This window comes from Ruditapes philippinarum, unplaced genomic scaffold, assembly GCF_026571515.1.
Source record: "Ruditapes philippinarum isolate M1 unplaced genomic scaffold, ASM2657151v2 ctg1656_1_1_1_1, whole genome shotgun sequence".
Classification (NCBI taxonomy): domain Eukaryota; kingdom Metazoa; phylum Mollusca; class Bivalvia; order Venerida; family Veneridae; genus Ruditapes; species Ruditapes philippinarum.
In genome coordinates, this window is record NW_026863252.1 from 215,904 (window position 1) to 229,587 (window position 13,684).

General features: G+C 34.2%; 1 protein-coding gene and 1 long non-coding RNA gene across 2 annotated transcripts in view; one reads left to right on the forward strand and one right to left on the reverse strand.

Annotated features, from left to right (window-relative positions):
- LOC132721599 (uncharacterized) overlaps positions 1-12,154 on the reverse strand; it is a 99,074-nt gene extending 86,920 nt beyond the window's left edge. Inside the window, exons 1-7 of the mRNA XM_060705918.1 lie at positions 12,062-12,154; positions 6,904-7,025; positions 6,265-6,403; positions 5,580-5,612; positions 3,430-3,522; positions 1,587-2,802; positions 655-788 (exon numbers count right to left, since the gene is read on the reverse strand). Coding sequence (XP_060561901.1) covers positions 655-788; positions 1,587-2,802; positions 3,430-3,522; positions 5,580-5,612; positions 6,265-6,403; positions 6,904-7,020 — 1,732 coding nt within the window. The 5' untranslated portion in view covers positions 7,021-7,025; positions 12,062-12,154. The remainder of the gene's footprint in view (positions 1-654; positions 789-1,586; positions 2,803-3,429; positions 3,523-5,579; positions 5,613-6,264; positions 6,404-6,903; positions 7,026-12,061) is intronic.
- Positions 9,115-11,105, forward strand: LOC132721596 (uncharacterized). Its single transcript, XR_009624484.1, has 3 exons — positions 9,115-9,311; positions 10,336-10,438; positions 10,699-11,105. It is a non-coding gene; the product is annotated as an uncharacterized LOC132721596 (long non-coding RNA).
- Positions 12,155-13,684: the final 1,530 nt, after the last annotated feature.

Below are 13,684 nucleotides of genomic sequence, written 5' to 3' on the forward strand. Positions count from 1 at the left end.
ATGTGACCTTGACCTTTGACCCCTTGACCCCAAAAATCAATAGGGGTCATCTGCTGGTCATGACCAATCACCATACCAAATTTGAAGTCCCTAGGCCTAAGGGTTCTTTAGTTATTGATCAGAAACCGATTTTACCTACAAGGTCAATGTGACTTTGACCTTTGACCCCTTAACCCCAAAATCAATAGGGGTCATCTGCTGGTCATGACCAATAACCATACCAAGTTTAAAGTTCCTAGGCCTAAGGGTTCTTTAGTTATTGATCGGAAACCGTTTTTACCTAAGAGGTCAATGTGACCTTGACCTTTGACCCCTTGACCCCAAAATCAATAGGGGTCATCTACTGATCATGACCAATCACCATATTAAGTTTGAAGTTCCTAGGCCTAAGGGTTCTTTAGTTATTGATCGGAAACCGTTTTTGCTTACAAGGTCAATGTGACCTTGACCTTTGACCCCTTGACCCCAAAATCAATAGGGGTCATCTACTGGTCATAACCAATCACCATACCAAGTTTGAAGTTCCTAGGCCTAAGGGTTCTTTAGTTATCACTCGGAAACCATTTGGTCTACGGACCGACGGACCAACGGACCGACAAGTGCAAAGCAATATACCCCCTCTTCTTCGTAGTGGGGGCATAATAATGTACATACTTGAAGCCGAATGTATCTGCATTACATATGCTCTGTAGTAAGCGCCATCCTTGCTGTATTTTGCCAGACATAATGTTCCAATCTCTGGTTCCAGTAGCGGAGGTTCTGCAAGACCACCATGTGCCATATAAATGCTGGAATATAATATTAACTTGTTCACTTTTTAATTCAGTCTATGGCAGGACGGCCTAGCAAATCTCTATCCCCCTTCCTGAGTACTTGAGGTATTTTTTTTATTCTGTTTTAACGCTGCAACACAATATAGGTCAAATGGCGACTGTCCAGTTTTCCAGTTTTACTGGTGAATAAAGGCCTGAAGTGTCTTAAGCCCTGAACAAAATAGTTGATAATATATTCTAATTTAAATTCTTTAAAATTACAGCTTACACAAGAAAGACAAGAATGCCCACTGCCCTAAAAGTTAAAGATATAACATTTCTAAAACTTTTCTGCAGGAAAAGCCCATACAGTTAATCATAAAAAAAACTTTTATGCGGAGAAAAACAGTTCTACAAGCTATTTTATACACAATACTGAAATAAATTACACAAATGGAACACCTTTTTGAATAACTGAATACACGATGTATAATGATTGAATGCCATTGCCACAATGCACATAACTGCAGTTTGAATTTTACAGTCAACTTCTCAATTTTTGGAATAAAAGATATCATGAAATCCTTACATTTATAGCAGCTGACAAAATTTGAAATTTGACATAGATATTGAACAAATTAAGTTATGTAATGGGTAAAATAAACTCATTAAAAGCTTGATTTTTGTTTTGTGCCGTTTTTATACAAATTTCCACACATTTTTTGTCAAATCAGAGAGATTGGTCCAACTAATCAGCTTTCCTAGATTACAAACCACTAATTACCAATTTTAACTCATTGGAAACACTCAAGAAAACAAAGTAATAATTTTTACCATATCTGTTCCATAAGTTTATTCAACTCGGGATCATTCTTTTGTACAAAGAAGCACCAAGGGGAGACAACTTCACTCACAATAACAGGAGTTATCTTTCCGGCCAAAAGATTGGCAGACCTCAGTACACTATTGTTTGCATTACTCTCCTGTAGTACAGAAGCATCGTTTATCTCCCTTGAAGTTATGTCAACATTTGCAGAGTCAAAATTTTCAGGAATTTGTTCCCATTTCACACTACTACTGTCTTGATTTTGCACCACAGATTTTTGACCAGGATGAAGTTTACTCAAAGGACTATCTTCATTATCTTGATGATGTGTAAGAACTTCTTGCTTTTCTACTGAACTTTTAACATCTGAGGTTGTTGATATTTCACTACTCTCAGTGGCCCTAAGTTCATCTAGTTCATGCTCTAGTAAACTTTTCTCTGACGATGCCATAGTGCGTTCACTAGAAATCTCACTTGGTTCACTCTTCGTAACATTATTGTCCGACACTTTTTGATTGGAATGTTTTTCGATGTCTTGCTGCTTTACATGAATGGCATCTTTACCTACAGTTCTGATGTTTTCTTTTTCTACTGACACCTTATGTTTTGTGGCATTAGTTCTTTCACTTTCTTTACATTCATTTCCACCAGAAGTGCTCAAATTCATTTTCCCGCCTTTTTTCTTTGGTGACGTTTTCTTTTTCTTTGCACCGTTCTTTGGACTACTTGCTAGGATCACATCTTGACTGAAAGTCACTGAATCCACCTGACTAGAACTACTTCCATCTGTGTCTAGAACAGAGTCTTTATTCAAATGTCTCCTTACATTCATTGGAACTATTTTCTCTTTCTTGACTCTTCCTTGATCTTTCGGACTACTTTTAACTCTAGACTTACTACTGTTTTCTATAATGTCTTTATTTTGATTTGTAATATCTTGTTCTGTATCTTTATGCACCCAAGTTTCATAAAAATCTTTTTTTGAATCATGGCTGCTGCCATCACTGCTTTGTTTCAAATTTTTGACAGTCTGTTCTTTAGGACAGACTGTGTCCCTGTTGGTATTCTGTTGGGCTGAAGTATCATGTTTAGACTGTGCCATGCAAAAAACTTTGTCCTGTTTGGAAACAGTCTGTTCATCAAATACAAAATCCTCCTCTGGAACAGTCTGGCTAGCAGCCTCAGAACTACCATGCCTTTTTCTAATTGAGCCTTGTATCATTTCTGAAATCAAAACTTTCTAATCATCATAGAAAAAGACAAAATTATAATCGATCATCAAAATAAACAAAAGAAAACTAAAGCTATTGATTTTTGTTGAAATCCCTACATACTACTAATAACACTTTCTTCCTTTTTCTTCTTTGAAATATTTGGAAGAATAATGTTCATATTTATCGACAATTAACAATAGAAAATGAAGTTTTTCTTCATTACCCTTTTACACCTATGGGATCAAATTTTTTTTTAATTTCTATTCCTAACCTACCGAAGTCGAAGTCTAGTAATAAAAAAAATGTATTTTTTATTCATTTATTTTTTGATTAGGTTTAAAGTCACAATGCCATTATATTAGTCATATGGCATCTTTAAGCTTTAATGTTTAAGTAAAACCACAGCCCCTCTGTGAATTTCAGGCTCCAAATGGGAACCTCAGTAGAACCACTGACATTCCATAAGCTAGCTGAATAGCTTCCAAACTACAAAGAATTAAAAGTCCCACCCACAGAGGTGATGGGCAAGTGGTTTGAAGTCAACAACCTTAATCACTTGGCCACAGACACCATTATTGGGCATTCAAATAGTTCACATAGTTATATGTTAATTCTGGTCCTATTTTTAAGTACTTACCTTCAAGTTCTTTCTTAATGTCTGTATCTGAGAACTGCCTTGTTAGAGCTTTAGGATTTTTCTCTTGAGAAGTTCTAGTGCATTCTAGCTGGTCTGAAATAAAATAACAATTTGTAAGTAAAACACAGAATCAAATGAGCCGCGTCATGACAAAACCAACACAAGAGCACCGCTAGGCGGAGCATTATATGCCCGAAAGTGTTTTTTTTCTTTACTTAGGATGAAGCATTTGTAAGACATTACATAAATTAAATAAAGTATTACCTCCTTCAAATAGCAATCCTCCTATAAAGTTTGAATATTGTGGGTCAAATGGAACTTCAGTTATGCTCTGGAAACTGTTTTTAGTTTTGAGCTAATAGCTACCTTGAACTTTGACCGTGTGACCCCAAAATCAATAGGGGTGTTCTACCCAATATGGACAATCATCCTATGAAGTTTCAACACTATGGGCCAAATAGATATTAAGTTATGTTCTGAAAACTGTTTTTATTTTAAAGTAATAGTGACCTTGACCTTTGACATCGTGACCTAAAAATCAATAGGGTTATTCTACCCAATATGGACAATCATCCTATGAAGTTTGAATATTGTGGGACAAATAGACCTTATGTTATGCCCTGGAAACTGTTTTCAGTTTTAAAGTAATAGTGACCTTGACCTTTGACCTTGTGACCCCAAAATCAATAGGGGTCTCCTACCCAATATGGACAATCATCCTATGAAGTTTGAACACTGTCAGCCAAATGGAACTTAAGTTACGTTCCGGAAACTGTTTTCAGTTTTAAAGTAATTGTGACCTTGACCTTTGACCTTGTGACCCCAAAATCAATAGGGGTCTTCTACCCAATATGGACAATCATCCTATGAAGTTTGAATACTGTGGGCCACATGGAACTTAAGTTATGCTCCAGAAACTGTTTTCATTTTTAAAGTAGTAATGACTTTGACCTTTGACCTTGTGACCCCAAAATCAATAGGGATCTTCTACCCAATGTGGACAATCATCCTATGAAGTTTGAACACTGTCGGCCAAATGGAACTTAAGTTATGCTCCGGAAATTGTTTTCAGTTTTAAGGTCATAGTGACCTTGACCTTTGACCTTGTGACCCCAAAATCAATAGGGGTCTTCTACCCAATATGGACAATCATCCTATGAAGTTTGAACACTGTCGGCCAAATGGAACTTAAGTTATGCTCCAGAAACTGTTTTCAGTTTAAAAGTAATAATGACCTTGACCTTTGACCTTGTGACCCCAAAATCAATAGGGGTCTTCTACCCAATATGGACAATCATCCTATAAAGTTTGAACACTGTGGGCCAAATGGAACTTAAGTTATGCTCCGGAAACTGTTTTCAGTTTAAAAGTAATAATGACCTTGACCTTTCACCTTGTGATCCCAAAATCAATAGGGGTCTTCTACCCAATATGGACAATCATCCTATGAAGTTTGAACACTGTGGGCCAAATGGACCTTAAGTTATGCTCCGGAAACTGTTTTCAGTTTTAAGGTCATAGTGACCTTGAAGTTTTAATGTTGTGGGCCAAATGGAACTTAAGTTATGCTCTGGAAACCAATTTGCTAACGGACGGACGGACAGACAGACGGACGAACAGACAGACAGACAGACAGACGGACGGACACCAGGGGGTATAACATTATATGCCCGAAATTCTTTCGGGCATATAATAATGGGTTTGCAACCAGCATGGATCCAGACCAGCCTGCGCGTCCGCGCAGTCTGATCAGGATCCATGCTGTTCGCTTACAAACCCTATTACAAGTAGAGATACTGATGGCGAACAGCATGGAACCATGATCAGACTGTGCGGATGCGCAGGCTGGACTGGATCCTTGCTAGTCGCAAACGCACTGTTGGTTTTGTCATGATGCGGCTCAAATGTCTTCATTCCCTATATCTGAAATCTGTGAAATTACCTAAATTCTAAAAATTTGACATTTAAACCCTAGTAAAACCACAGACCTTCTGTGTGGTAATTAGACACCTTCTTGACAGGAAAGAATCCAAAGTCCCCACATAGTGAAGGGCAAAGTGCATTTTTCAAAGATATAAATTCTTTATCATCCAATATGTACATTTAATAAAAGTAAATATTTGTTTGCAGCTTTGTCTACATGAACATACCTTCTTCTACAACATCCCCTTGATCTGCACTGTCTGAAATAATACATAATATTCATATAGATTAAATAATTCAGAAACATACAATATAACTGTACTGTTCAGATCTAAATATAATACATTTCCTTCATTTTATCTGAAAAAAATTAGAAATAACAAAAAAATATTTAAGATCATCAAAATGTCAAAAAATCACAAAGGAATTTTTCAATCTAATAAACAGAGGATAATACTTTTCTAAGGTTTTTTATGTTTCCTGTTGTTTTTATTAATTTGGTTACACAACAAGTCATCTTTGACACCTGTACATACATACTAAATTTCTGTAATTAGTTAACAGTTAATAAATGAAGGTTGTATATGAGAAAGCTTGTTTGACAGGTTCCGTTTGAAGTTGCATCAACACAGTTCTGGCCATATACCAACTTTCCAGTTTTACTAGCGGAAGAAGACCTTCCATGCATTAATTCAGGCAAAAGCAAGCACCAGAGAAGAACCACCGAAGTTCCGTTAACTAGCTGGATATATTCCCCCTATAAGAGAATCCAATGTCTCTAGGAGGGGATTCAAACCCACAGTGGTGATCATGATAGGCAAGTGGTTTGAAGTGAAAAACCTTAACTGCTTGGCCAAAACACCAGTAATTAAAACAGAACAGCATAGAAACAAGTATCATAGGTCGTCTTACCAATCATGTCCTCAGCAGAGGATGTGAGTAGCTCCACCAGGTTAAAGGCAGCATCTAACAACTGCTCCACCTTACCATACTGGTTTAAGAATAGACCTGTATCCTCCAATTTCAACACTTCAGCACATCTTTTCTCTGCCTGATTGGTAAGAAAAAAATTAAGTTATACTGCTTCATTTTTAGCAGTACATAAACATGTACTCTTAGATAAATCATCATGTATACTTGTATCCATATTACGCAGGAATGTGAAAATAACGCAACTTTACTCATTCAGAAAGAAGAGAAAATAAGAAGATTAAGGTTGAAATGGCCTTATGCTTAATGTTTCTGCCCCTCCACAGAGGGAACAAAGGTTTGAGCCTTAATTCTTCACGAAAAGGATTCCTCATTAGACGTTTCCTCAAAGATATCTAGATATCATAACAAAAATCTTCAGTCTTTTAAGTGGTTTACTTACAGGTTATGTGTATTTTTCAATAAATTAATTGGTTGGATTTACACCAGCACTGTTAAAGACACATATGAACACTTTCCACCTTTCCTTGTGGACAAAGACCTCAGGTGCCCCTCCAGACATTATTTCATTACTATCGAGCTAATTATATATGTTTTAAACTATGACGACATCAGTATTACCTTTTGTACATGGTCTCTGACTACAGTGTGTAGGTTCTCCTCCATCGAGGACAGGAGTTCAAGCTTCTCATTCAGCCTCTTCACTACTCTCTGTTTATGGCGCTGCTTCGCAGACATCTTTCCTGAATGTAAAAATGTTAAATGTTAAAATTCATAAGTTTTCTTTGATTTACCTATTTAGTCAGGAATCAGAAAATAATATATTAATTTTCCAATACAGATTTAACATTTATAAAACTTTGGGATACAGTCATATTTGCAATATTGTTCACATGTCAGACTAGTAATCCAATAATTGTTAGCTACATGGGTGCAAACCCTGTCAGGGGTTAGTTGCTGTTTCCTGGAGCAAGAAACTTTACCCATTGCTCAGTACTTAAAAGTTGGTTCCAGAACGGTTCCGAAAGTGTGTCTATAGGCTCATAGCTTCCTACATAATTGATTCAAAATAAAGTTTCAGGTTATCTAAAGGATAGACATGAATAATAAATGTTAATCAAGTGAGCTTTAAAAGTATTTTAATAAAATAAATCAAATATTTGAGTTTACAAGCGCTCTTCAGAAAAGAATAAACCTAACTTGTATATAGACTCTATGTTTATTTAGTATGACGTGGGGAAGGAAAATACACTGGAGCCGCGATATAGCGCTCTTCGATATAGCGCTAATCTCAGTAGAACGCTCATATGCCTTGGCTCCCAAAAATAAAAAAAATCGTATTTTTCGCCAATTATATTTTTTTTTTCATGTATATCAGTACCGTACCTTATCCACTATAACGCTTGTTCAATGTGTCAGTCGAGTGCAATAAACAGTCATAATTACGTCACTCATGATCAGAAGGTGTGAAGTCATACACAGGTAAGCATTAATCCGCTCTTTTGTTCATTTTGAACTGTTGATCAGTCAGGTATCAAACTGTTAGCTAAGACATGCAAACACTGAAGAGTTGAGTAAATCACACAAGCGTACAATTAATTTTAAAAAGCATGCACTTTCGATATATCGGCAAAAAAGTTGTTGAAGATGACTGATTTTTTCACAAGAGACAGCAGGAAAGACGATTAATTTAGTCTTTAAGCAAGATTGACACAGCTCAGCTAGGTTCTTCTCCTAACTAACAAACTAAATTGTTTATTTCTGATTGTATTGACACTTATATCTGAGGCTTGACAAAGAGGGTATCAAAATTACCTAAATTGTATACACTACTGTACCATGTGTCTGGACAGATATGTACATGGCGTGATTTAATTCAGATAAAAGCTTGGGTGTTTTGATTTTTACATGATATACAATATTTCAGCAACAAATGCTGAAGTTTTGAATATTCCATTGTTTACTCTGCAAATGATTATAGCTGGTATATGAGGTCAGGCATTGCTTTCTTGACCCCCACATTTCAACGTCAACATTCTTGAAATAGTCATTTAAATGTTACCATTTGCGGAGGTTGAAATAAATTTATTTACTTAAATTTAGATGAAACATACATTTATTGTTAATAAAAAGTGACAGACAACCACTGAACAAAGAATATACTAAATTAAGCATTTTCAGGGCCGTCCGGGTTTGGTGGTTGTCTGGTTTTGGTAGTCCCCAACCAGTTCACATAACTCACATTAACACCGTTGTTTTACTGGAAATTTATAAACAATTATACATTTGTCACTGGTTTATATTTTTAATTCATAATTTTCATGTTTATATTAAACATATTCAGTAATGCTTTACAAAATAATAAATAATTATATATAAAAAAGTTCGGACTGATATCCATTGATAGGTAAGTAAACAATCATTTCCACTATCAACCCAGCAAACACCCGACGTTGACCCAACGTTGGATCAACGTTGAATTTTGGTCGCGACGTCGGTGACCTTCACACAACGTCAAATCGAATCCCCGACATCTAACAGACGTTTCATTTTGACGTCGACTCGACGTCTGGTTTTGGTCGGTAATCTGACAATAGGTAAATTTAATTTATGAAACCAATATATATATATATAAATGAAAGCATAAACAGCGAGAATTTTAAGTTTAAGTTTAGAAAGGGAACATTATATATTTATTTTCTCCATCAAAACAAAAGTATCACATGGGTGGCTAACGTACGATATTGGATAGGTGGCACTCTGTAAACGGATAGTCGCAGATCCGTATGAAATATATTTGCTCTATTTTCGTTTCAATATAAATATCTTATCTCCTCGAATTAGTCTAAGAAGTGTTTATATAATTTACAATGAAGCTGTTATCATTTTTGAGGTCTTCATTTTATAGTGGTAAATAATTTAGTAAATTCGAATTTGCGACTTATCGGATTTGAAATTCAATTGTATTGGCGGACAAAAAAAACGACGGGTTGACAGACAAAGTTGTATATTCCAAACAAAAGAAAAAGGTAGGCAAACATATATTGTTTTTCAATGTTAATTTACTGCATGTTTGCATGGTTTCGATGGTTATTTGATCATTGAAATGTTTGACTGGTAAAACGTAATGTAACGTGATTTCGCGAGATAAATATTTTTGTTTCCACGTAAGAACACTTTATCATTTGCTATAGAACAGTCTGTATAATCGGATCATTTTTCCCACACTATATCGCCATGCCAAATAAATGCACAATCAATGGTAGGAAATATCCTAGCAATTGAAATCAATAAAAAGTTAAATGCAGTACGTAAGACTCTTATTATTCAAATGCTGGTAAACAAAATTTCCTCTTATTTCTTATCAACATGAATTTCCCTTATATGAGGGGCTAGTCATTTACACATGTGTCAGATGCAGTTTGATTTTGATATCTGTGTAGTTGTTAAACTACTCGTTGTTAATTGAAGTACTTTACCCATACTGTTAGCATACCATGTGTTTCTTATATTATGATAATGATTCATGGCATTTGATACATGTAAATGATACAACTTTGGTAAGATATATCTGAAAGTACATCGTATTTGACTAGCTATCTTTTTATTAATGTAATCAAACAACATATTATCAATCAGAAAACACATTATCATAGTTATAAATCAATAAAAGTAATAGTTTGTTAATTAGCCTGCTTATAAACAAGTTGTATGCTCGTATCATAAAACGTTTTTACACTAAGCCAGTCTGTCCTATATACACTTAGCAGACCAGATCATGCTGGGCAGAGATGATATCTATAAAAATGACAGTAACATGTGAATTTCTTTGATGTTGTATGAGCATTTGTACAAAGTACATTGCCTATAAAAAATAACAATATCAATTTTTGCGGGAGTAGAATTAATTTCATTTTGGTATTTGTTATATCAGTTTTTCATGCGCTTATGAGTTAACTAAGATTAATAGTAATTGGATTTTGCCTATTGTATTAGACAAACACCCTTCCACCACATGGTTCACTTCTAAAACGATTATATTTCGTCTTTCAGATTGTGAAAATTATGATAATTCAACATGTGTCAAAAGTTCAGGAGGAAGATGAAAATATTTAGAGGAAAAGAAAAATGAAAACCTACCAAGATTTTGTGACAGGTATATTTCAAAATATTATAGAAAATACAGTGATCTTATTACCCTTGATTTTATAATGAAATTCACGAAGCCATTTTTATCAAAATTAATAGATATATACAGTAGGTACACGAAACTACATGGTTTAAACTAAATTAAAAATAATAAGTATCTTTTTAAGTAGTTGGAGAGTTTTGTTAGAATTTCGTTTAATTATAATATGTATAAGTGATTTATTTCTTGCACTTGTAACTGATTATTTTATTTTATTTTAATTTCAGAAAGTGTGATGAGATCTCAGGTTGGGGACGGTAATGATACGCTTAAAGTATGCCCCAGATCGACATAGTGGAGGTGGACGAAAGAAGCTAGAATACTAATGAAGATACATGAACATTGCTATTTATTATAACAAAATATTCAGAATATGTTCCATTTAACATTCAGATCTAGATTCAGTTATAAAATACAAAGACAAATATACAATCAGTGAGTTGGATAGATGATTGAAAAATCCCAAACTCAGAGTGATCAGTTCAGTGGTGATATAAGAAAAAACACATGCATGGATGTTTGCTATATAAAATGTCAGTGTTAATATTCAAGAAGGATTTTGTTTATCTTATTTCTAAAACATGCTTAATTAATACATGAAGCAATATTAAAGTACATACCATCAAGTTTAATAGTTTCAAAAAATATTATGTTAATCTTGCATTTGTTATAGTACCACATTTCTTGTTTTTGTACTTGTATAAAATAAATTGCTAAAATCATAAGAATGCTTATTTGTTTACCCTATTAAAGAGCTTCAAAATGAAAAAAAAATCATATTCCAAAAGTTTTGAATGAGGTTACGTAAATCATGGTCAGAAAATTTGGTCAGATAAGGTTGGCATATGGTCAGATAATGGTCAGAAAAGGTTGGATTATGGTCAGATAATAGTCAGAAAAGGTTGGATTATGGTCAGAAAAGGTTGGATAAAGGTCATTTTATGACGTTGTATAGATGTCGGTTTCTGACGTCTAAAAAACTTTCAAATCCAACCTTCTGCCAACGTTTACCCAACGTCAGGGTCTAACGTCAGTACAACGTTGGTACAACGTCTTTTGTTTGCTGGGAAGCTTTATATGTTTCGGCGGTGGCTGGGGTAATGCGATATTTTCGCTATAATTACAAAATGAGCGTTATAAGAAGTTACTCAATACAACGCTGTCTTGAGATCATGGACCCAAACATGAGCGCTATAACGGGGCTCCAGTGTAGAGAGATTCTCCAATGTTTGCATCTGGTAAATCGTACTGTATATCTACTTAACTTTCTTTTTTCTATTTTGAATGAATTTGTAAACAATGAACAGTACATCATGAAATTGTTATACAATTAAATCTTTAAACTAAGTTTCTATAGGATACATTTATTATTCTGATTGTTGCGATTCAGATGATTCGAGATCGCAAACAGACGAAATCTAATTTCTAATAACTTGATAACAATTTTTTACAATTTAACTTGCAAATGTTGCCGCCGTTTAAAATTTAATTAGTATAAAAAATCTTTTGCGTGTCATGCAAAATTAACTAATGCAATATATAGAATAAACATTTTTGTATCGTAAATTTCGGTTATCAATTGAAATGCACCTTTTTAAAATGATGTTACAAGTAAAATGAAACTGAAAATATTCCCGATTTTTCTCCACCATGTGATTGAAGAGTATCCAATGAACACAGTCTAAGACGCGGACGAATTTTGTCAATGGGACGGTATAATTTACAGACAGACTTTGCAGAAAAGTTTAACAAACAAGGATTAAAAAGACCATGGCCAAAATAACAAGATGGTATCATAGACGACAACACAGAATGTTTTTATGAAAAAAAAATGCAAATTTCTTTTTGTAAATGACACAGATGAAGACTTTTCGTTGACGTGAAAAAAAAATATTCTAAGGTCACAAAATAATAGATTAATCTAATAGATTTAAATAAATAATTAATTTATGTGATTTTATTTAGTTTAGAACACGTAATTTAATTGACACTATACAGAAATATTGGTCAGCATGTGTAGTTGTGCACCTGGGGTTGACTTGTTGATATTTTCATTATTTTGTAGAGTTATTGCCCTTGACTTAGTAAATTCAAATCTGTGTTTTGAACAAAAAAAATATTGTTGAAATATCTATTATTTCAATCTTATCATTAAAGAACATAAAACAGAGTTAAATTGAGCGTGAAAATTACACATTTACAACTGATCATGTGATCTGTGGATATCAATACAAGTATATGATCTTTCAAAAGGCACGGCAAGAAAATTTACATACAAAGGGAATAGCTGTAGGAGTAATGAGTTGACTGTAAGGCCCCCACGGTTACAGGTTTAAATGGATGCGTTTCGATTTTCATTCATCAACGTTAACGATATTTTTTACCGTTTAATCGAAATGACCATATTGTTTTACAAAATATCTTAATCTTTGCCTGTACTCATGGATTTTATCAATTCTAATTGGTTTATTCCAAAGTAAAAATGGAAAATGGGTGTTTACAATCCTTCACACAGCTTCACCGTGCAATAATCCCTTGGGACATAATACATTTTTGGTACAGTTGATTTTCCTTTGATCTTTCAAAAGAGCGCAATGGGCATACAATGCAGAAAATGTGTGCCGACACAATCGTGATGAGCCCTGAACATTATTTATTTCTACATGTATCAAAAATAGAAAGTATGTCATCATTTGGCAACTTGAATATATGGTGAAGTAAAGTACATAGAAGTACCACCGTTTAAACGGTATCATTTCGGTTCTTAACAATCGTGTAAACGTTTACAGTCATACAATCATCAAAACCTTTATAAAGCCTACCCACGGAAAACAATAATTTTGCAATTAATTTGCATATACAGGGGACATAATTTAATGAGTTGATTGCAGAGAAAGGCAATATTGACCAATACTTACATGCCAAAAATATACAGTGTAAAATAATAAGTCAAGTGTTAGTCAGCAAGTACATGTATTAGGTATTATAGTTGATATAGCTCCACCTAAATTTACATTGCATTACAACTGTAGTATCATTTAGTTTTTTTCTTTGTTTTTTGTTTGGTTGGATTTTCTGTCACACCTACATAGTTTAGGTCATATGGCAATTTTCATACTTTACTGGTGGAAGAAGATCTCAAGTGCTCTTCCTTGTATCATTTCAGGTACAAATGGGCACAATCATTGAGATCTTTTCAAAGCATTCATGTGG